The sequence below is a fragment of the Poecilia latipinna genome, unplaced genomic scaffold (assembly GCF_001443285.1).
Source record: "Poecilia latipinna isolate Pla-1442-1.1 unplaced genomic scaffold, P_latipinna-1.0 Scaffold1317, whole genome shotgun sequence".
NCBI classification, from domain to species: Eukaryota; Metazoa; Chordata; class Actinopteri; order Cyprinodontiformes; family Poeciliidae; genus Poecilia; species Poecilia latipinna.
The window spans coordinates 102,255-124,501 of record NW_015113933.1 but is presented as its reverse complement, the minus strand read 5'-3'; the positions used below and the strand labels follow the sequence as shown (position 1 = coordinate 124,501).

The window sequence follows — 22,247 nt, the reverse complement described above, 5'->3', positions numbered from 1 at the left end:
TACAAATAATGACATTGAATTTTTTTTTTTTTAGGTTAAAAATATATTCTGAATTAATTTTAACATTGAAAAAGTAAGCACTAATATACAACATTCAAATTCCAGAGATATTTTTTATTCAAATCCTGATGGCACATATTTACTTCCATAGGGCAGCTTGTAGGACGAATGTAGGCCAAAGTGAAAAATTAAACTCCAGGAAAGGTTTGCCTGAGAGCCTAGAAATAGGTGTTGGAGGAAAATTTCTGTTGCGTAGGAAGTGTTTCAGGAGAAAAAGCAAAATGAGTATTCTGTGTTCCCCTCTTAGGCTTGAGGAGCGGTGGCGGTGCCGGCCAACACAACAGTAACACGGGTGTCAGGCCCAGTGCTCCCTTCCGCAGTAACGTCTACCAGCCCACAGAGATGACCATGATCCTGAACGGGGGAGCGGTGAGTACATCTTCCCAGTCACAGGTACACGCCGCTTACACGCCGCTGTTACACTCCATCACGCCGACAAGACTGCATGTACGTTAGTTCCTTATGGATCACGCGTCATTGCACAAGGAGAGAGAGGTGTGTGCTTGCATGCTCATGTCTCTGCCAATGCATGGACTGGTTTGGTCGCTCATCACTCAAACTCACAAAGTGATTTGTGCGAGTGATTGTGAGGGAGCCTCAGTGTCTTTAACTCGCCCATGAATTGTTTTTATTTGTTGAGTGATGCAACTGCCTGCAGGACTGTAAAATCAAGAGGTGTGTACATTCTGGCTGGCAGAGGAAGACCACTTTCATAGATGATTTTCCGTTAAGTCCAAACTTATCCATACCGCCGGCAGGTTTATACACAGAGAGATCTTTTAACACATTTCTTTTTACTTGAAGTAATATTCAAGTTTGGATTGGCCCAGTCAGAGAGCAGATTTATTTTTTGACAAAGAATCTGTGGTAAGAGCTAAATATTAGGGTGATGGCAAGGAGCCCTTCCAATCTCAAAGACTTGGAGCTCATCACCAAAGATAAGATGTCAAAGCAGTCTGTACACAGCTATAAGAAGAATTTGATAGCTAAGGATCCGAGAACTTTCACAAGCAATATTTTGACAAAATGCATTTGACAGTTTTTTATTTTTTGACGTTTAAACTCCATTTGCTTTGCTTATTCTTTGAGAAATACCTGTCTCACTATCTATCAGAAACCAAGATCTTGGTTGAAGAAAATAATTTAAAATTCAAATCTGCCAGTGGTTTGAATAATTTGGGATTTAACATAACTAAAATCCTACTTCAGTAGCCTAACTATTGTTTAACTAGTCTATATAATATTACTAATTAATGCAGTGGAATACTGATTTTACTGATTTAACCTGCTTTGCATCGAAGAATATAAATGCATGTTTGCTAACAAATATTTTGTGATGTGCAAAAAAAAGAGAAAGAAAAAGAAAATCACATCTTAAATGTATGAACAATTCAAAAACAAAGATTGCATTCAACATGCCTTTAGTTAAACCCAAATATTCTTTAGTCTGGAGGCAAAGTTCCCGTATAAAAATTTAAGCCAGTGTAAAGGACCAGGGGAAATATGGCATTTTGCAATGCAGCTAACCCTTTTAGCAAAACATGTTTGATTACATGATGTTTCCAGGCTGTTTATCATTTACACACCAATTTTATTTCATCCACAGGTGCCCTCTGCCCCTCCCACCTACACTGGCAGGCAGCTGTGGTGAACGAGAGGAAAGACGACGTTTGGTGGAAAATGGCGGGATGAAGAGGACGGAAGGAGGGAGGGGTCCAGGACTGTTTGGGTGGGGCAGGCATCTAGTTGGACTGGACTTTAGGCTTGTCTGCCTGCAGGGCCCTTTCATGTACAGACTTTATCACTGACTGTGTGCCAAACAATTATGGAATGAATGTGAGTGAGACTGAGAGAGGGCCGCATGTGGAGGACAGAGCTAAAACTTTTCTAGTCAATAAGTATTTATGGAAGAGTTGCAAAACATGAACTGAAATGTGTCCAGTATGATAGTGGCCAAACAGAACTCACAATATTATCTGAAATTATTAATTGTTATTATTATTATTACAATACATTATCTCTCTCTTTTGGTATGACTGGTTCCGTTGACACTCCAGCACTGCAGGCATCTTTGAAAACTGTGAAAGCAAACTCTTCGTTCTGTTCTAGCTCTTATCCTGTCAGGTGCATTGTTTTTCTGCTTTACGGTGCTGGCATTGGAGCGGAAACCTTTAACTCTGTCCTCCATCCATTCACACTGTAAGGGTTGAGCCAGAGTGCCGCTCTCTTAAAAACAAGTCACCCTCTGTTGGTGTCTATATACGGGAATGAGTGTGTCTGTGTGATCTGTACAGCTCTCACACTCCAAACCCTCCTCCTCCTTTGGACTGTTAGCCCTGACCTTTTCCCCTCCTCTTCCCTGCACTGTCTGTGACTACAACACATAACTCTCTTCACCTTGCGTCATCATCCCACTTGCATGGACACATTGTGAATACAAACTGTGAAGCCTGAATATAAAGGGGACAGTGACATGAAGTGAGCACAGACACGACAAAAGTAAATCTGGAGGACCTGACCCATCATGCTGCTATTGAACCGCTACTAGAGATTTGAAAGAAAAAAAAAAGAGCAGAGCAGAGTGGATCGTGATTGGAGAAGGAAGGCGTCAGTCGTCAGCAGGGGAGGTGCAGCTTTGGGAATCTAGGTCAGACTTCTGCACTCTCCACGCATCTCCAGCGGCCAGTGGCGGATGGAAGCAGCCAGGAGAAACCGTCACATTAGATCAGCAGGAAGCGGAGCGAGGAAATGAATCGGCCTCTTGCTCCCGGTTCCTCTGTCTGTGTTTGTGTGCATATATACTGTATGTGAGTTTTGTGGTTTCGTGAGGGCTCACAAGTTGTTTTCTGGTGCTAAAATTCTTTGCAGTGAGGTATAGAAATGACATGACAGGAACAACGCCGGTGTGGATCCACTCGTCAACGAACAAGCGGCAGACTATATTTAGAGCTGCTTCTGCTGTGTGGAGGTCTTCTGGAGTCTCAGAGAGATCAGGTTTACACTGTGTGGTGGAAAGAAGAGGATCAAATGCAGGAGAAGAAGATGCAGGAGGGGGCATATAGAGAGGGATGGTGGTGAGGCCAGATCTTCAGTCACTCTATATGAGAAAATAGCCTTCCAGTCTCTATGTGCATGATGTGGGAGCCTCTCCTCCTCCTCCTCCTCTTCACCTTCTCCCTGTCTCTCATAGCTTAAGTCCCTATGCCAAGAAGGACTCCATGTTCCACTGGAGTCTCTGTTTTACACGCTTTCCCTACATCGTGACACCAGCTCTCTGTTTCACCTGAGAAACTGTGTACATAGTAGTGCTGTAATGCTTTGCTTGCTCGTTTACGTTTTTTTTTTCTCCTTTTTATTTTAATACTAGGCTGAGTTTAGACACCCATTATGCACTGGAGAACTGATTTTAATTTGGATTAACTTGCTTGCTTTGTGTTCATGCGCTGCCTTGTTTCCATATGCTTTTAGTTTTCTCTTGCTGGTGTCTTTAATTTTTTTTTTTTTTTTTTTTTTTTTGCTGGAGTTTTGAAAATGGTTTTGCCAACGCTAGATGTGCTTTTACTTTTTTTCCTTTTGGACTATTGTTCATGAATATTTTGCGATTCATTTAAAGGGATTTATGTTGGTTGTACCTGTTGATTGCTGTTTTTATTTTTAGAAAAACAAAAAGACAATAGCTGTGAATAACTTTGGCACTTCATGCAGTAAACAAAGACTATTTTTATGAAACTCAGAGCAGAGCAGGGTGGGTCGACCACACTAAATACAGTACCTTGCAGAAGTATTTTTATTCCCTGAACGTTTTTCCCAGTTTGTCACAATGCAGCCAAAAAATTAAACATATTTTATTGTCAAATCATAGCATATGACAGACCAACATAAAGCAAAGACAACTGAGATGGGGAGAGATAAATGTTATTAGTTATATTTTTATGAAAGATTTTCAAAAACTGTGAATAGTGGCATGCATTTGAATACATGAGTTAGGGTTTTGGAGCCTCTATGATTTTCCTCCGGTATTCTATGTCCACATAATGACACAGTTCTGTGTTTCACAGTGGAGATGGTGTGTTCAAGGTGATGTCCAGTATTAGTTTTCTGCTACATTCAGCATTTTCCATGTGGGCTTAAAATCTCCATTTTGGTCTAATCTCTTTTTTTTCTTGTCAGTTTTCAATAAAGTCCAACAAATTCTGTCACCTGAGTTGAGGATCTCTGCAGCACCTCCAGAGTAACAATATGGTATTGTTTAAAAACCTATATTTGATCATTGATCTGTCTGGTGCATTCCTTCACAAAACAGCTGGTCTTATATTTACTTTAAATTGGACTCTTAATTTGGTGGATTCTGCTTTGACGTTTTTTTTAGGGAGGACTAACTACAAATGTATGCAACAGCTTTCTGAATTTTATTTGTAAAATAATTTGAAAGCCATGCATCAATTTCCTTTACTTTACAACTAAGCACTACTTTGTGTTTGTCTGTCAGATAAAATCCCGAATGGAATACATAAATGTTTGTGGTTGCAATGTGAAAGTTCAGGAAGTATAAATAATTTTGCAAGGCACTGTAAGATCACCAAAAGCCATGGTAGTGTTATCTGAACTTGCATCAGCCCTGAGCTAAGAAAAGTTTGGTGGGGGGCGCGGGGGATTTAGCCCCTGACTGCTGCTGTACGTTTATGTCTCAAACTCTGGTTACTCTAAAACAGGACGACTACTTGCAGGCCAGCTTCGTACCCAGACACAGCTTGTCCTCTCAGCCTGAGCCGTGTCTGGGCCAGTCCTGGTCAGAAACAGATCAGTGCAAGGAGAAGAGTCCTCAGGGGTTTTCATGGTCACCAGTACATTTCTCGCAATCGAGGAGGGATGTTTGAGTTCTCGTGATGTTTTCACTCGGTGTGGATTACAAAAAAAAAAAAAAAAGGAAGAATAACAACATGTTGTGACTTTGTAGATTTTGCACTCGTCAACTACCTATCTGTGCATGCTTAATCACCATTTCTACATATAAGATCTTTCTCAGACGTACTTTTCAATACTAACTATTTATGTGACGGTCATGTGACAGCAATCATGATTTCAGTGTATATCAGAAGGCACACTTAATGTCTGTGCTTTGGAAAACACAAAAGCAAGCTTGCTTGTTGTGAAGTAAAGAGATTAAAATCAGAGGACGGTCAAACAGAGAGTGATTCCCAATGAAGGAAACAACATGCCATCTTCAGTGGACCTAAGAATACGTTCCTCTGCTTGGGTTTGAAGACTTAAAGGTTTAAAAAAAAAAAAAAAAAAAAGAGAATCGTCTGACTGATATTGTCTCTGTGTTACAAATCAAGTAGACTGTGGTGAAATTTGCACAAATCTTCTATGTTGAGTTTGTTGTCCCTGGGCAGCCTATCTGAACAACGCCCCACCCTCCAAGGCTTTCCTCTCCCGATCCTTCTTGCCTTCAGACTGTTCCAGCAGGGCAGCTGACAGGGGCAGTATTGGTTTTCACAGCTATGACTGTGCAGTGATGAGGCATGCATATGTATAGAAACTTGATTTCTTGATTAGAAAAAAAAAAAGAGAAAAAAAAATAATAAAACAGTTAACTCTGTTGTTTCTGTAACCGATTCAGGATGAAAAAAGTTCAATAAAAGTGTCATGTTTGTAGTGAACTTTTACCTGGATATGGTGTTTTATTCCTGTAAATTGTAATTGTTTTGAAAAAGTGTAAAAGAAGAAAAGCCAGGTTAATGTTGAACTTTGGGAGGAAAGTAAAAATTGCAGTTTTTTTTTTTTAAAGAAACGTAAACTATTAAAAGGTGATTTAAAAAAGAAAGAAACATCGTCTATCTTTGTGGATACAGTTTATAAAGCTAAACCTGCTGTTTCATAAAAGTAGTTACATGTTTTTAAAAGGAGTATGACGTTTTGTGTAATAAGTTTGGCTTATTACTTTATGTTTTGAATTATTTTCAGCTCCTGGGTCCCATGTATACGCAGCATCTTGATGTCCAAAAAGCTTTAAAATAAACCCATCGTTCACTGTAGTGGCAGAAGATCACACTAAAAAAGATTAGAGCTCATAAATGGCCTCATAATACACAACCATGATTTTGGCAACTGATGCAGAATCATTTTGCATCGGACTGAACCCAAATTTTCATACAATCTGAAAGATGCTTGTTGTGTTAATAAAATAATGAAGTGCTTCTGGAGTATGAATTAGATTATAATATTTTCCCACATAACAAATAGATACGATGGTTATCTCTTCATAATTGTACCCAATAATTTTAACTTCCACTTCTCGCCTGGAAACCAGACCCACTTGATCTTTAGCTATGCAGAGTCGACCTTGTGCCGCTTCAACTCTAGCACCATGGGATCCAGTTTCAGTCTGGTCCACTGATGCCAGTTTCTCTAGTGCTGGGTTCAGTATCAGATGTCCCCAGAATAAAATGGGTGGTTTTATCAGCTTACCCAGTGGCAGCTGCTGCTGCAGGAAGACGAACGTAGATCCTCTAAAGGCCACACTTTAACGAAATCAGAGAAGGAAAGGATGGAGAGATCCTCCCATCACGGGACCACAGAGCATCCTCTCAGGTATGTTCAGTTTGTGGGGCGGTGGGGCATTTACTGCATGTTGCATTTCAGGTTAATCTGCAGTCAGGACATAAGGCTAACAGCTCAGACAATTTTCATTTTCAACGAAGGAAATCAAAGAAGTGAAAAGTCCATTGAGCATCGTGTAGGGTTTTATTTTTGCAAGTCAAATTTCATGAACTCATTCAAGGATGATCCATGAAAAGATTGAGACAATGCTTGATCACCACAGGGATTGCTGATAAATGTATCTGTTAGTGTTGAATACATATTATTGAACAAGGAAACGTGCTACATCTACATAAATGATAAATATTTCAAGAGAATAATAATTAATGTGTTCCGTAATACAGACAACAATCATTCACCAGTGATCCTTGGCATTTAAAACATTGTTTTTATTCTCTGATTCCCTGACAGGGACATTTCCTTTCCTGGTAAACAGGACAGAAAGTGCTGCCGCCAAGGCCAAGTCACTCCTCACTCCTCACTCCGGCCTTCATTGTCTGCCTAAATGGAAAAGCTACGACCTTTTTTATTATATGTATTGCTGCGATAATAAAAGAAGAGACAGAACGAGGAAATACGGTTGTCCTCTGGTGAGACATCAGCAGGAGGTGCCAAGAGAAAATATCAGGTCTGTTCCAAGAGGTTTCCCTTCTGGCAGCATTACGGGAACTAAGTTATATGGAATTAATTTATTGGGTAAGACGCATGAAGGGAAGTGATCAGTCAGAGAGGCAATGGGAGCAATAAAATGATTGGACATGGATCAGGTCCTGTAGGCCTTTGTACAGCAACTTTTACTGATTACTTTGGTCAGTTTGACTTCAGGGTAACAAAGTCTAACAGCCGTATAACACCATAAAAAACACATAGAACAAGGAGATAATTATTTCACAGAAAATACATAACACAAACAACTTAGCTCAAGTGTTCAAGTGTTATTTTATCCTTCAGTGTAAAAGTAAGGGTATTGCTCAGTCATGTCGAGGATGTTTCCGTTTCCTCACCCGGGTTGATGGTCTGCATCTCACTGGTCCCTGGGGTCTCCTGGTTGGTGTGATTCATGCTCAACTGAGGGGCAGAGACGTCAGCATCAAGCTTCTTTGCCTGCGCTGCCTTCATCATAGCAACTGGAAACAACAACAGTAAGGTATCTTTACTATGTTGGTTACGTTTCAAACAAATCAACAACAACAACAACAAAAAAATACAGGCATTAGTGCAAATAAAGTCCTTGCATTTAAGAATTTTGCACCTTGCACCACAACCTCACTGAAGATATAAGTTTGAACATTCAAAAACAAAAAAAAAACCAAATAAACAAAAAAAATATATATATATATATATTTAAAGGACTAGACGGAAGAATGCTGATTAATTCAAAGCTTTAGCTGGTTTTAGAGTGTGAAGAGTTAATTTTCACAATTGTTGGTTTCCAAAACAACAGAAGTTTGCAATTGGTTTTGTTAATTAAAAGTTAAAGAAAGAGTAACTCCAAGATATAGACTCAAAACAGTGCAGTACACAGCTTTAAAAGCAAAACACCTTTAAGTTTAAGCATCTTGTATTATATAAGTACAATGCCAACGTGGGATGCAGTGGTATACAGCACACCATCATTGGACGGTACAGCAATGGAGACATTTCCAATGCAATAATCTCTCAAGTGTAATGTGTATGAAGTCCTTTGGGAGAGTCTGGCTTAAACTGTTACCATGACAACAACTCTGGGCTCACTGCATTGTGCTAAGTTTGGTGGTGGGAGGATTGTGGTATTGGACTTCTGGCCCATGGACACTTCCAGTGAAAGAAATGTCTAACGTTTTCAGCATATCAAGATTTTGTGTTTGGAGATGGCTCCTTCATGTTCCAATGTGACGGTCCACCAGTGCACACAGCAAGGCCAGGAAAGACAAGGGCGAGCATAAATCAGAGGAGGCGTGACTGCTATCCAGGTCTTCTCATCGAACATCTCACAAATTAGTTTTTCGTTTTCTTTTTTTTCCTTTGGAAAAATGGTCAGAAATCCCCACAAACACATAAAATAAATAAAAAAAGCTCACTCCAGACTAAACTCCCAAAATAAATCTCACATGGAAACAAAAACAACTTTTCCTCTCAGGATTCATTTGATAAAGTACAATACAAACAGGGCATGTTCCGAAGGTAAACATCCCACTAATGACAGTCACGTGGTGATACATGTAGCGCCAACAGCTGCACCTGTTCACGGAGCTCCAACCCTTCAGCATTTTGACAAATGACTCTGTGTCTGCCCTTTGCCCTTCGTCTTATTGTTTTTAGTTTCCGTCTCAGGCTAAATCCGATTTCAGACCAGAAAATACCAGAAGGGTTGATGCACGTTTGCTCCTGAGGTCAAATAAGGTGAGCGCAGCTGTTCCTGGATCAACTTAAAGAGCTTCCATACGCAGGGGGGAGCTTCCCAAAATATTTTTTGCTCACCCTCTGCTTCTGTCGCAGTGGTAAACATGGCTCATTTATCTGTCAGTGCTCTCAACCAAAACAACACGCAGCACAGCAAAATCACCACTGTTAATCATGTCTCCCCTCCTTTCTGTCACTCCGCTTCCCTCCCTTCCTAGTCCAGCTCATATTCCGCAAAAGAGGTCAGAAAATGATTTCCATTCTGGACGATGGGCCGGGTATACTTTTTATTTTGCACACAGTGTGTTGCGCCATACACACACACCCCCAGGCCCCCTTGTTTTTATGTCAGGTCAGCAGCGACGGCAGTGACGCTGTGGCACCACAGCACAGGAATGTTTGACGGCCCGCTGTGGCTGCAGTGGGCCCTTTTGTTATGTGGAATGTGTTAGCGTGGAGGCAGCCTGCAATCATGGTGGTTTTTGGCAGTGTTAGTAAGAAACACAAGCAGCAATATAATCATGATGAGCTTTAATATGCATGTTGGAGACGGTATGTTTGAAATAGCACACCCACAATGTGGGAGGGAAAATGTGTCTGAGTTAAGGAGAAGTTTGGGATTTGTGAAATTAGGTTGTGTTAGAAGATTGGGAGTAGTTAATATCTAACCTGCAGTAGATAACTCTCTTGATGTCTTCAAAACCAAACAAACTTCTTCAGTTCATATTAGTACTATTTTATAAATCTTATGCACTTCCTCATATTTGTATTCGGTGGTTATAGAAGCTGATGGTTTGCCACCAATAGTCTCACTGTGTCAAGCATGTGAAGCACAGAACATTTACAGTATTGACTGGATAATGTAAATATGAAGAAGTGTAAAGTGTAACAAAATAGAGTACACTTACATATACAACTACGCAGCTACTTTTTGGTGAATTACTCTTACTAGGAAGGGTCTTGCATGTTTGTTCTCAGTATGAGAGAATCACTGATGCTGCACGGACTTCAATTTCCCATATAAATAATCAAAACTTTCTCTGTAAATAACAGAGTGTAAAGAAGACTACGAGTGCTATGACTGACCAGTAGTTCCTACTGCTTCATTACTGTTACTTTCAGAGACTTTATTGTTTTCCTGACCAGTTTTCATGTAATCTTTTTTAATTATGAAGCATTTTAGGCTGCAGTAGAGGTTACTGGACACCTGGATAAAAGATGACATTAAAAGCAGTCTATAATTTTGGCCTAAGCATTAAAATAAATGTAAGTGTTTAATGATCAAAATACAGAACCATTTTACAAGATAGGGACAATTTGTTGCTAGAATGTTTCAAATGTAGGCAGTTAGATCGGCTCATATGTTCTTTTCGAAATTTTACTATGAAAATTTTATATTTTTCCTGACAGCTGTCACACAGTGAGAATCTCAAACCAGATAGATTTGATAGATTTCTGATCTTTTGTGGCTCCTCATGTGCAAAAAACAATGAGAATTAATCACATTAAAAGCCACTTTTTCTTGGTTCTGCACGTTTCAAAGAACAAAGCTTAGCTTTTATCCTTGAACCGTAATGCCAGTCACTATGTCACACAGATATGCATTCTCAGCTGCTGTGTCTCATCCTTCATGTGTGCGAACCACAGCTCTCAAACACACACATAGTCTTCTACTTCTCTGTCTTAATCCCTGTGTAACTCCCTTCTGTCTTCACATGTATCCCCCCCACCAACCCCCACACTCTGCCATCTCCATCACACAAACACACCCCGAGCCCTGCAGAGATTCTTTTTTCTTTTTTATGCCGTGTCTTTATCTCCGCCGCTGGCCTCATTCTCACTGTGTGCCGCTGCCGCTGCAAGAATCCTCGTCTCAGTTTTGACATCAAAGCCGTGTTAGGATGAATACTGTATCTCTGCGGCAAATCAGGTGCATGAGTGAGTGTGTACGGCGCATGGGGTTGGTAGTATTATATAAGCATGTCTTTGCATAATGCATTTACTAATACTTCTATACTGTATAAGCAACAACCGCTGTCAACTACAGCAGTAGCAATATAGCCCAAGGACTGGAAATCAGTGACTAAAAGTGAGTGAGTGTGTGTTTGTGTGTGTGTGTAATTTGATACATTGTAAGGACCATGAGGACCAACTGCTCCTTATGGGGCTTGAGACCCAGGATCCATAAGAAGAAGTGCTGTTTTGGGTTTAGGAGTTGAGTTGAGAACTAAGTTATGAACTGAGCTTATGTTAGGTTTTGGGTAAGGATCAGGGTTGAGGTTAGGAAAAATTTGGGGGTTCAGCATAAATGCATTTACTATGATGAATGAAAGTCAATACAAAATCCACAGGTTGTATAGCAGTAAAAGGATGTGCATGTATAGGTTTGCCTGTGTGTGTGTGTGTGTGTGTGTGTGTGTGTGTGTGTGTGTGTGTGTGTGTGTGTATACCTCGTCTCTCTTGCCGGGCCCAGAAACGTGCAACCGTTGTGGTAATGTCACTTTTCTCCCTCTGCTCCTTTTGAAATTTACGTAATTCCTGCACATCAGGCCGTATTCTGACCTGACAACAAATTATACGTGTCAACCAAAGCAAACGTCACAATTCACACACATTAAGTTATTCATTACTAAACTGTTTCAAATGTTCAGAATATATATATATATTTTTGTTTTGTTTTAGGCATACCGCCTGAGATGAAAATCAGAGAAACTCGAAAACTTCTTGCACATTCGCAAGATAGTTCTTACAACACTTTTAGAAGTTTATCCTTTAAACAAGAGTTGGATGTTGTGCATTGTGAGGCTCCATCTCGACCAAAAAGGAGACAATGTAATAAAAATAGCATGGTGAGTAGAATGGAAAACAAACATCAAAAATTTACATTCACTGCATGAGGAGGACAAGGCAGGACTAAGTGGTGTGAAATTGAAGAAGCTAGCAGTGACCAATGGACATCAGGAAGCTTAAATGCAGACGAGATGTGATCAGTGACATGGGGACCAGGTGAGTTAAATCAGTGCAGTGTTGATCAGCTGTGGGAGATTAATGAGCACCATTCAACTAACGGAAAATGTTTAAATGGATGTTTCAAAATAAAACATTTGAGTATTTCAACCAGCTCATCATCCATTTGTTGAACTTATTGTTGAAAAATAAACAGTTTTTCAACAAACAACGATGATCTGTTCATATTAGTGTTATAGAATCAGTGATAAATACAGTAATATCTTTTTTTTAAAATTACTCTCATACATATAGCATTAATAAGTCAAGGTTTTAACATGTTCAATATTCAATGAACATTAATACTCATTGAATATTCATGTTCAATGAATATTGTGATTCTCTTGTTTCAAATAGCTCAGTACACATTTGTAAAAAATGGTTTCCATTTAACAGGACAAAAATCCCGTCCAAAATTCATTTATATGCTGATCCCATAATTGTAATGATTTGTTACAATGCGACCCTCCTCCCGATTAAACTTTTGACCTTTGATCTCACAACAGAGGTTAAAATTGGTCCTGAATTAAAGCAGGAATAAATGAATGACTTCCATTTGGTGTCTGTGTGACACCAAATGAAATCTGCACAGTAGAAGTCGCATATGGGGACGGCTAGATTAAAAAAAGTGACACAATGATGTGATGAAATAAACTTTGTGTTAGACTTTTTATGCTAATAAAATGCATGCCTTGCATACCTTATTTAGAAATCTGGGCTGCACTTTGTTGCAAGAGCAGGCTCGCTTTCTCATCACTGTATGTCATACAAATCCTCTCAAAGATAAATTAGCCCATCTATCTCTACCCTTTTGTTATTATACAAGTAATTATATTGCCAGGGAAACTACATAAATAATAAATAAAATTTCAGTAGGGATATTCAGGCCTGCCAGATATAGGGTATATAAATAACATGAATAGAACCTGCCTGCCTATGCTACGGAGGCTAAAAGGTGTCGAAAAGACACACATGCCCTTATCTGAATGAGTCAGATTAAAAAGACTTACAAAGCCAAGATGAAGCTAGGTTGTCATCTATATTCTAAAACAGCTAAAAATAACTATAGCTTTACAAAGCAGTTTGTCATTTTATGAGTCACTGTTCGGGCCCATGTCTGAAGTATGATTGCGTCTGCATTGTGCGGCTGGCTAAATGGGTGGAAATCCATGCAGCCTAATTGTCAACAAGCTGCCTTTTGATGCATCTCCGACTTTAAGTTGTTGTTGACATGACTCATACTTTTGTTCTTGGAGGAAACCCCTGTAGTTGTTTTGTGTTTGTGTGTGGGCTGCTGAGAGATTGACTGAATGTTTGCTGTTTAGGATGAGAAGAAAATGTCCCTGCAGGGCTCACTTGCCTATTCCTCTCCCACTAAAAAGGTTTTCTCTCTCTTTTACTCAGAGAGATTTTCCTCTCTGCCTCTCCTCCCCTTCAGCTCCTCAGTGGCTCATATAACAACACCTCAGACCCTCTTGAGATTCTCCTCACATCAATGTTTCATCCCTCTCCGTCCACCTCTGTCCTCTCTGTTTTGCATTCTCCACGTCTCCTCTCACCCATCTTTTTCGCCCTCTGCTTCCAGTGAACCTCAACGTCCTCTTGAGTGTCTGGTTGTGAGGCTACAATAGCGTTCATGCTCAGGAGTATAAAAGTAGGCCGGTTATATAAGGCTGGCCGTGAGGCTGACGAATTGGTAAAACCAACCCAACCAGTGAGCTCCAACAGTTAATTCAATGGGTGTCATGGTGCCGCAGCAGCCCCTGTCCTGATGGGAGCGAACCATAGAAATGGAAATCAGGGGCGAGGGTCAGGATGTGTGGGGGGTTGGAACCGCTTGTGTTTGCTCACCATTGCTTGTTTTCTCTGTGTGTGAGACTGAATGTCAATTTTCACTGGCTTCCTCCATAAATCTTATACCTTGTTATTGTGCTTCTGCTGCCATAACCTGCTTCTAAATAGAAAAAAAAAATTCAATAAAAACAACTGCTTAGAAACAGCTCACACGTTTAAAATGCATAATGTTTTTAAGTGTGTCTATGACAGACAGATGAAAGAAGCTGAGCTGACTGAGAGCGTTTTATATCCCGTATGTGTGAATAAGACCAGCTTGTCTAGTGGCGAAAAGTGCAGTTTGGGATTATATGTGCAAAAAGACAGTAACAAAGTTCTGGCACATTTTTCATCTTTTCCAGTATCAAAGTTCTTGATCATTTATGAAAAACATTTTAAAGCATGACCATGACACTTCAAGATGAATTTATGGTGGATAACTTTTTACTGTCATGTGGCTTGAAATATAAAATCCACAAACCAGAGACTGTATGGATAGAGTGAGAAGACTGTTATTTTTGGATGGATATGGAATATGACAGGATATATACCGTAGCTTTTAAATCCAAATATTTTCCATTTTGTATTTGTCCACACTTATTGAAAATACTTATATCAACTTTTCCATATTTTTCCTGAAACAAGTAATCTTTCTGTGCACTATAACTCAGCCTCTGACAATAGCGCCTGATCTCAGGTTAAGGCTTTAGAAAAGTGTATTTTTTCTGACATAGTCATCTAAGTTGGAATCGTTTATGACTGTTTGCGGACACAGTATGCTGCTGTTGTGATCACTTGTGTCACTGCACACGTGGCCGAGTTTAGTTCATTGCATGTGAGTCACTCCGCTCATGCTGCGTACAATGCACACAGGCATGGATTAAAGTGATTAGAAAAATCGCCGGGACACTGGGAGGCCGTAGCCTTCCACATGCGTTACTTCAGATGTAAAATGCTAGCACGAGCAAAGACACACACCACCGAACTGAAACAGAAGAAGAAAATACTGCATGAAGGCAGCCGCCAACTCAAGTCCCACAGACATCTTCACAAAAATCACACCAGTGGCAGCACAAGATGCAGCCCTACATAAACCGCACTCCCACAAGTTGCATAACTCCAACAAACAATGTACACACTCTCTCTAACACACATACTTCAGCTCTGCTGCACAGCCTCTCAGGCTGCTCTGCTTTGCTGCTTGGGAAACTAAGTTTCTCATTCTGCAGCAGCACTAAGGTCTGTGTTTACTGCAGTACTATCACCAACGTCGACAAGTCACACAGAGACACCCACACATTTGCTCTATCTTCCCCTTCACACCTCATCCAGCCATCCATCATCTATTTGTTGCCAGGCGCTTCCGTCAGAGTTCAACCAGCCCGGTGACCTGCAGTCTGATACTTGCCTCTGCAGGCTTGAACACAGTTAGTGGCTCCAACACCCCCCCACTGTGCTTTTATAAAACACTGAAGGAATTCTCATTTTTTTTCCCGCGGACCATACTGTGCATATAAATCCCACCTCGTTTAAACGGTGCCTTGCTATAAGTTAGCAAGTGGGCACTAAGCAGAAGCAGACAAAATGGCTATTTAATGGACTGAGTGCCTGTGACATTTTTTCTGCATGAGTGTCGCTGCACGTGGTCGGTCAACTGACCTAACACTGAAGCTCAGCTCAGACCTTTCAGCTATGGCTGCTCTTAGATCGTTGAGCTGGAATCCCAGACCTAATTCTCTGGTCGACTACACTGCTGTCTGGCAGAGACTCTGTGGGCAGAGTGGGTGTCAATATGTCAAACCATCAATATCAGGTCATGTCAAATGAAATATTACTCAGCACAAAGAGTGCCCTATTTCTTTTTTATTCTAATCCAGGCCTAAAAATCCAACAAAAATTGTGAAAATGAAAACATTGTATAAATACATAAGACCAAAGATTTTAAACAATTCCTTTCTGTATTGCTACAAGACTTAGCAATAAATGTACAGTAGGAAAACCTGTTTTGATCATTTTTCTCTTTTCTAGAGAAAATGCATTTTGGGGTTTAGAAGGATTTACCTCTCTATCAATGTCTTTGGGCAAATGCAAACATCTCATTTTGAAGTGCAGATAATAGCTTGTTAAGATGTTGCCACAAAACGTTATTTTAAGGGTTTCAGTTTTATTTGTCCATGTTTATATTTTACAAATATACCGTGAAATATTTCATACTGTTGGTGAAGAGGCGGTGGTAGATCTAACCAAACATCGGACTGAAAATAGTGATCCAGTTTTTTTGAGTTTACAGATGATATGAGGAAAAAGCTTCAGCATTCTTAACTGATACCCCTTTTAAACCAGCCAGCCCATTACTTCTAGTGGATTAAGCAGGAATAAACCAATTAAATCTAAGCATTACTTACTAATAAATATTAGTCCTGTTTGCAATTTTTTTTGGGTTAAAACATAATTCATAATGCTAGATTTTCTAGATTTAATCCAGGGAAAGTTAAAAGAATATATAACACATTGCATTGTGTTTAATGAGCCTGTTTAGTGCGAAATAAACAGCAAGGAATAGCATTTACTTTTAGAGTGTTTTTATGTTTATGTTTGAAGAGTACCAATTCTCTGATACTAATGTGCAGCAGCAGTCTATAGAGGAAATAAAGCCAGTCACTTTAGCCAGGTGATTAATAGTAGAGTGTGTGCATGCTAAATAAATCGTAATTAACAAGAAATGGAAACAGTGGGAAAAATACCTCTGAAACACACAAACACAATTTTATAGTATCAACAAGCTAAACTGTAGTTTATTATACAACAGCTACACTGCTCCAACTCAGCTGACCACATTTGAGTAATCCTAATAAGTCTTAGTGATCATAAAAAGTGTTTGTGTGTGCTAGAGTACATGTGTGTTACAGCAGCAGGCATGGATGAATGGATTATGGCCGGGCTAAGGCACGTAGTTTAAAGAAGATTATGCAACATGTTACGGTCTTACGGCTCTTCCTGGTTATGGTGCTCGTACCTCATGAGCATTTTCATGTGTCTCATTACAGCAACTAGCTTCACTGTGTCTTATTGAGATTTTATGTGATAGTCCACCACATAACTGGATGGCCAAGGAAAAATTACTAAGTTTTTCTAGGAAGTGTGGAGTGCTTAAGTTTTTAATATAACTTTACAGAACCTTTCACTGTAATTCCAGGTGCAGGTCATCAGGTTTATGTTTCAAATCAACTTTGGATATTTACAGACCTAAAGTTTGATGGCCCAGACTTTGACTGGGCTATTAAAATACACACACACACACACACACACACACACACACACACATATATATATATATATATATATATATATATATATATATATGCTTTGAACAGTATATGTTGTGCTTTAATGCTTGCAATAAAGACTAGTCCAGTTTCTGCAGCCTCTAGCAGCTTTCCTAACAGTATTGTCCTCCAATCATGTCCTACCTGCTTTTTGGTCTCAGTTGAAGAAAGGCACCCCATAGCATAATGCTGCCGTTTACATGATTTACTGTGAAGGATGACTGTATTCTGAGTGATGTAAATACCTGAAATACTAAATAATTTGTGTCAGTCCGTCATATAAAATCCCAATACAATACAATGAAGATTTTTTTTTGTCAGGTGACATTATGTGAAAATGTTCAAGGCGTATGAATGCTTTTGGAAGCGAAAAGGGAAACGAGACACAGTGTCATTGTCTAAGTCATTGACAGGAGTTAATTTGTGCATGTGTGTAAGAGCCAGCTCCACTGCGTCTCTACTTCAGTGCGCAGCGTTGCGATGAGAATGATTAATCATGGAGGGATGAAAATTTAGCTCTGCAAAAATACTCTCGGTCTCTGCTTCCTGCGCTTTTGGTCTGTCTGTGTTTCTTAACCAGAACACGCATACTCGCACAAGTCTACACGGACAAGCACAGATAGGCACAGACTGCAGTCAGGGAGCCAGTGCTGCGTCAGGCGGGTTGTATAACAGTTTTGAGCGTGAGACTAAGGGGGAACAAATGTAGGGATCAGTTTGGGGGGCTTGATCATATACACCTTAGAAAATCTCAACATCAGATTAGGATATTTTAGAAATTCAAAAAGTATTTGCCATTACTTGAAAATCTCACACAGACGCTGATTTTAGTAAACATACATTGTTGACTAGCTGTGGGCTCAGAATTCTGTGAATTTATATCTGGGTGGCCATAAATCACAAAGGTTCTGCAGGACTTGCACAGATTCACAAATGACTTTATACATCTACTTCAGTCATGATACACCACAGCCTCTGTCAGTACTCTGCAAGCCCAAAATACCCCCATCCTGTGAGTGTTTAATAAGTTGTGATCTTGCGTCAGTCAAAACCCCAATCTCCAACTTCCGACACTGACTGTACCGCATTTTTAATCCTTGATCTCTGCTGACAAAGCTGCATTTCCTTCCATCTAGCTTCAGTCTCTAATCTGACACTGCTCTGCAACATCAGCATGCTTTCTTTCCTCCCCTTTGTCACCCACCCCAGAATTTTCCAAACATAGCTTCATCTTTCCTCTTAATCCTTCCCGCTCTCTCTCCCTATCAACTCAGTTTCTCTCTTTGTTGTGTGGCTCTGCCTCAAGATCCCTGGGGCTGACCGTGTGCAGTGCCATCAGTGGCCTTTCTGAACAGTCTCCCAATTCAGGGTAAACACAGTCACTGCTGCCACAGATGAACACGGGCTGAAAAGAAGGACACTGTCTCCCCCTGCTGGCAGTAAAAAGCATCCAAAACAGAAAGCAATTCACCTGCACTTCCAGCAAAGCTTTTTTTAGGCACACACCCATAAATCCAGCTACATGTTTGAATAGGTTTGCTGATTTACTTAAAAGCAACTGCAGATGACATTACGGTTGGGACAAACAGAACACGACCCTTTCACTTGGCCTCACACCACAGAACATTGTGTTTATCTTTTGTCTGAGAGTGACGAAACTGCTGCTGTTTGCCTCTGGCTGCGTCTGACTATTTATATCGCGGCATCTCAGCAGCACCCACACAGGAGGGAATTAAAGCCTGGCATCACCGATGACATAACCACGCTGCTGAATGAAACTACAGGCCCCTGTGTAAGAGGAGGTTTTTACAGCGAAATGGGATTATACAACAAGATTACGGTGTGGGCTAATTTTCTCAGAGGCAGGGCGTCTAATGTATCCTAAGATGACCACACACACACAGGGTTACTGCGGTCTTGTGGACTGACTAAGCTGTTCCTTTTCTGTTTTAAAATGAACCTTTTTATGTACTTTTGGGCCATATGCATTGATTTACTTTATCTTATAGTAACTTGACCTTTGACAGTTTGGTCAGAACTGCCTGCATGAGAAAAAGACTGCAGGAATTTTACTTTTATGGGCGGTGTGCAAGGAGAAAATCTTTGCGCTTTAAGAAAATCATGAAGACCAGACTAGACTTTGCTAGTGAGAACTGAGACCAGGACTTCTGCAATGATTTTCTTTGGACTAATTAGACAAGAATTAAATTATATGCACCTTAGAATAGAGAACATATCTGGCCTAAACAAAATAGAGCATTCCAGGAGAAAATAAAAATATTTCAGCCTCCATAAAATGCGTGACTATCCTCAGAAGCAGGACATGGGTTATTAAGCCAACCACTTTAAATGAATGTTGCAGTTTCTTCGCACAAGAGTTATCAAACGTTCATTCAGACTTATGCCAGATATTTGATGATGGCCACAGAAATCATGTGGTCAAGGTCCATCTTACTAACGGAGATTTATGTAAATGTTAGTGTGGGTGAGTGTATATATATTTTAGCTTGTGTTGATTAACAATAAGTACACAAAAAAAACATTCAAACTTGTGGACTAAATTCTTGCTTTTAAAAAAAATAAAATTATTTGTTGTACAACCACTTTACGATGGAAAAAAAAATAAAAAATCAAATGATGCACCTTATATCCTCTCCAGAAAGACTGGACAATCAGGGCAGCCTCCTCCTCACTGAGCAGTAGAAACAAAGGGATGGGAGGTCTAGGACTGGAAAAATACAAGACAAGAAAAAATGAAGACGACAATGGTGTAGGATTGAAAATAAATGACTATTATCGCATCAGAAATTAAACCATAGCCACTGCAAGAAGAAATGTAGCCATTTTCACAAGATTGGAAGAAAAACAAACCTTTTTCACTAATATTCATTTTATAATTTTATCTGATTAAACATGCACAACATGAAAGAGGAAGTTTAAAGGTCTTTGAGCTTAGTGAAAGGTGGTAAGACCCTCAAAGGACAAAAAGACATCACTGTCCAAGGATTTCCAGAGCTAACTCTATCCCAAATATTTGTATGTGTATGTTTGCATAATGTGAGATACTTACTGCTCTTTCAGCCAGTCACTGACAAAGGGAATGTCAAAAAAGTTCACTGGATCCTGTCCCTGCCTCTGGGGGTTCTGACTGAGAACAAATAAGACAACATGAGCTAATTTATTTGGCTTAGTCATGCAGTGTCATATAAATATGTGGGAGGGGGCTCTTACTTGTAGAGATACTCAGTTAGGAAGTCACAGGGGAGAAATCTGGTCACTTTTCTCTGGAATGAGTAAAACATACCAGTTTGACACAAACCCTAACATTAAAAAATATTTGAAAGTCTTGAGATATGAGATAAAAGATTCTGATGATATTTATTTCACTGATGATATAAGTTGCAGAATATTGTCTCCAGAATATTCAAATCACTCTCAATAGTGTCAAGGTCTGCAGACGACTCTGTTATGTCTCCAAATACTTTTTGAGAGCTCTGACAAACGCTTTTATTAGTTGTCGTCATAGCCGTGGCAGTAAACAATAAATTTACTTTCGGGTCAAATTAAACATTCCATTTTTGAAATATTTAAATATTTAGTGTGATGTTTATCAGAAGAAATACAGACCTCAAAAGCGCCAGCTTTCTGGGCTTCTCGCAGCAAAGCTTCAAGCCCAGGTAATAATACAGGGAACACTATTTTCTCCAAGAACCGCTTGACCGGACCTGAAACACATGGATGCTAGTCTTTGCAAATTCAGATCAGGGATGGAAGAATTTTTTTCAGGCATGCAGTAAATCTTACGTTCATTATTCTGTGGAGACGGTGTAGTTTCAGCTGTCTTAGGGCGCTTCTGATGAGGAACTACTTTCAAGCCACTAGTACTAGAAAGAGGCTCCGTGCACGTCGGATGATCATCATCCACTAATGCCTAATAAAGCCATAATTACTCTAAACGATCTTGAAGCAGAAAATATATGTTCATCAAGCACATTGTAAACACATTCAATCCCTTTAAGCTATTTTCCCAAACTTTTCTCATATTAAAACCTCAGACTTGACCTTCTCAAATCAGTCATATAATTTGTACTCATAACAAGTGTATTTACTACTAAGGGACAAACTGGTGCCCCTTAGTAATAAATTAAGTGGTCACACTTTTCAGAATTATATTTGTGAAATTTGAAAACCAGTTGTGTTGGTTTGCTACATGAAATCCCAAGAAAATTGAACCGTGTGACTGTACCATGGCACAACCTGGGAGCTCAAAGGGTGTGGATACCTTTTCAAGGCACTACAGCTCACCTTCTGCTTCTGTTTAGGAGGGCTGGGCTGCTCAGCTTCAAACTCTTAAAATACACACAAGCAATTAATTTTATTTACATTAAACTCAGACTTATACAGGCACATTCATCTTACCTTGGCAAATTTGTTCCCATAGTGATGTATTAGCATCTGTTCCTGCCATTCTTTAGCTTGTGGTCATTAGCTGTTGTCAAGGAGTGTTGTTGCTAGGGAAGTGCGTAGAAGTCGACTTCCGATGTAAACATTACTGTCAGTCGGAGCTCGCTTGTGGTATTTAACATTATTTCTCATAGAGGTTGTAGCTTTAAAATGTAGGTTAGCACCCGTCCTTCGAGACAGCAGCTGCTTCGTGGTCCAATCTCAAATTTAGATGCGGAAGTGACGGAAATGGTTTTCGGATGTTTAAATTATTCACGACATAAAATAACTATAAAATCCGCAAAGTGAATGTTAGTACTCCACACTTTGTATCCAAACTACCAAGTAAATGAAAACAAAACAAAAAACAAAAAATAGAAAAGACACATTTTAGCTATTATGGCCATGTACCACCAGATGGCGGCACTTTGCCATTCATAAAAAATGTATAGTGCGTTGAAATAGGATCCAGTTGATCAGGAAAATATGCGTTCAGACTACATAATTTTTTTAACTCTATAATAACAAATAGTGTATATCCTGCTACCTGAGCTCTTGCTGTTTAGATGAAATACATCACTGTTTTAATACATT

The 22,247-nt window shown here is 39.7% G+C and overlaps 2 protein-coding genes and 1 long non-coding RNA gene across 6 annotated transcripts in view; 2 read left to right on the top strand and 1 right to left on the bottom strand.

Annotated features, from left to right (window-relative positions):
* Positions 1-1,746, top strand: part of gprc5ba (G protein-coupled receptor, class C, group 5, member Ba) — a 27,525-nt gene extending 25,779 nt beyond the window's left edge. For 3 of the 4 annotated variants that reach the window (XM_015055466.1, XM_015055469.1, XM_015055468.1), the window contains 2 exons: positions 308-453; positions 1,667-1,746. In XM_015055466.1, the coding sequence (XP_014910952.1) occupies positions 308-453; positions 1,667-1,711 (191 nt within the window). In that variant the 3' untranslated portion in view covers positions 1,712-1,746. The remainder of the gene's footprint in view (positions 1-307; positions 454-1,666) is intronic. The other variant, XM_015055467.1, reaches the window with a different exon arrangement.
* Positions 1,747-5,420: 3,674 nt separating this feature from the next.
* Positions 5,421-7,213, top strand: LOC106961628 (uncharacterized). The gene is made up of 2 exons (XR_001427812.1): positions 5,421-6,654; positions 7,075-7,213. It is a non-coding gene; the product is annotated as an uncharacterized LOC106961628 (long non-coding RNA).
* Positions 6,793-21,885, bottom strand: iqck (IQ motif containing K). Its single transcript, XM_015055471.1, has 9 exons — positions 21,630-21,885; positions 21,516-21,559; positions 21,015-21,141; positions 20,838-20,935; positions 20,442-20,494; positions 20,281-20,358; positions 19,854-19,938; positions 11,496-11,607; positions 6,793-7,790 (listed from the first exon to the last, which is right to left on the bottom strand). Exons 1-9 carry the CDS (start codon positions 21,676-21,678, stop codon positions 7,639-7,641), a joined length of 798 nt encoding a protein of 265 aa, XP_014910957.1. The 5' UTR covers positions 21,679-21,885; the 3' UTR covers positions 6,793-7,638.
* Between the last annotated feature and the right edge of the window lie 362 nt (positions 21,886-22,247).

Excerpts from the sequence above, each read along its gene's own strand:
- iqck (XM_015055471.1), bottom strand. The coding sequence starts at position 21,678 with ATGGCAGGAACAGATGCTAATACATCACTATGGGAACAAATTTGCCAA. Across the intron at positions 21,560-21,629 it reads ATGGGAACAAATTTGCCAAG|AGTTTGAAGCTGAGCAGCCC; the intron begins GTAAGATGAATG and ends GTGTATTTTAAG. Across the intron at positions 19,939-20,280 it reads AGTGACTGGCTGAAAGAGCA|TCCTAGACCTCCCATCCCTT; the intron begins GTAAGTATCTCA and ends GTATTTTTCCAG.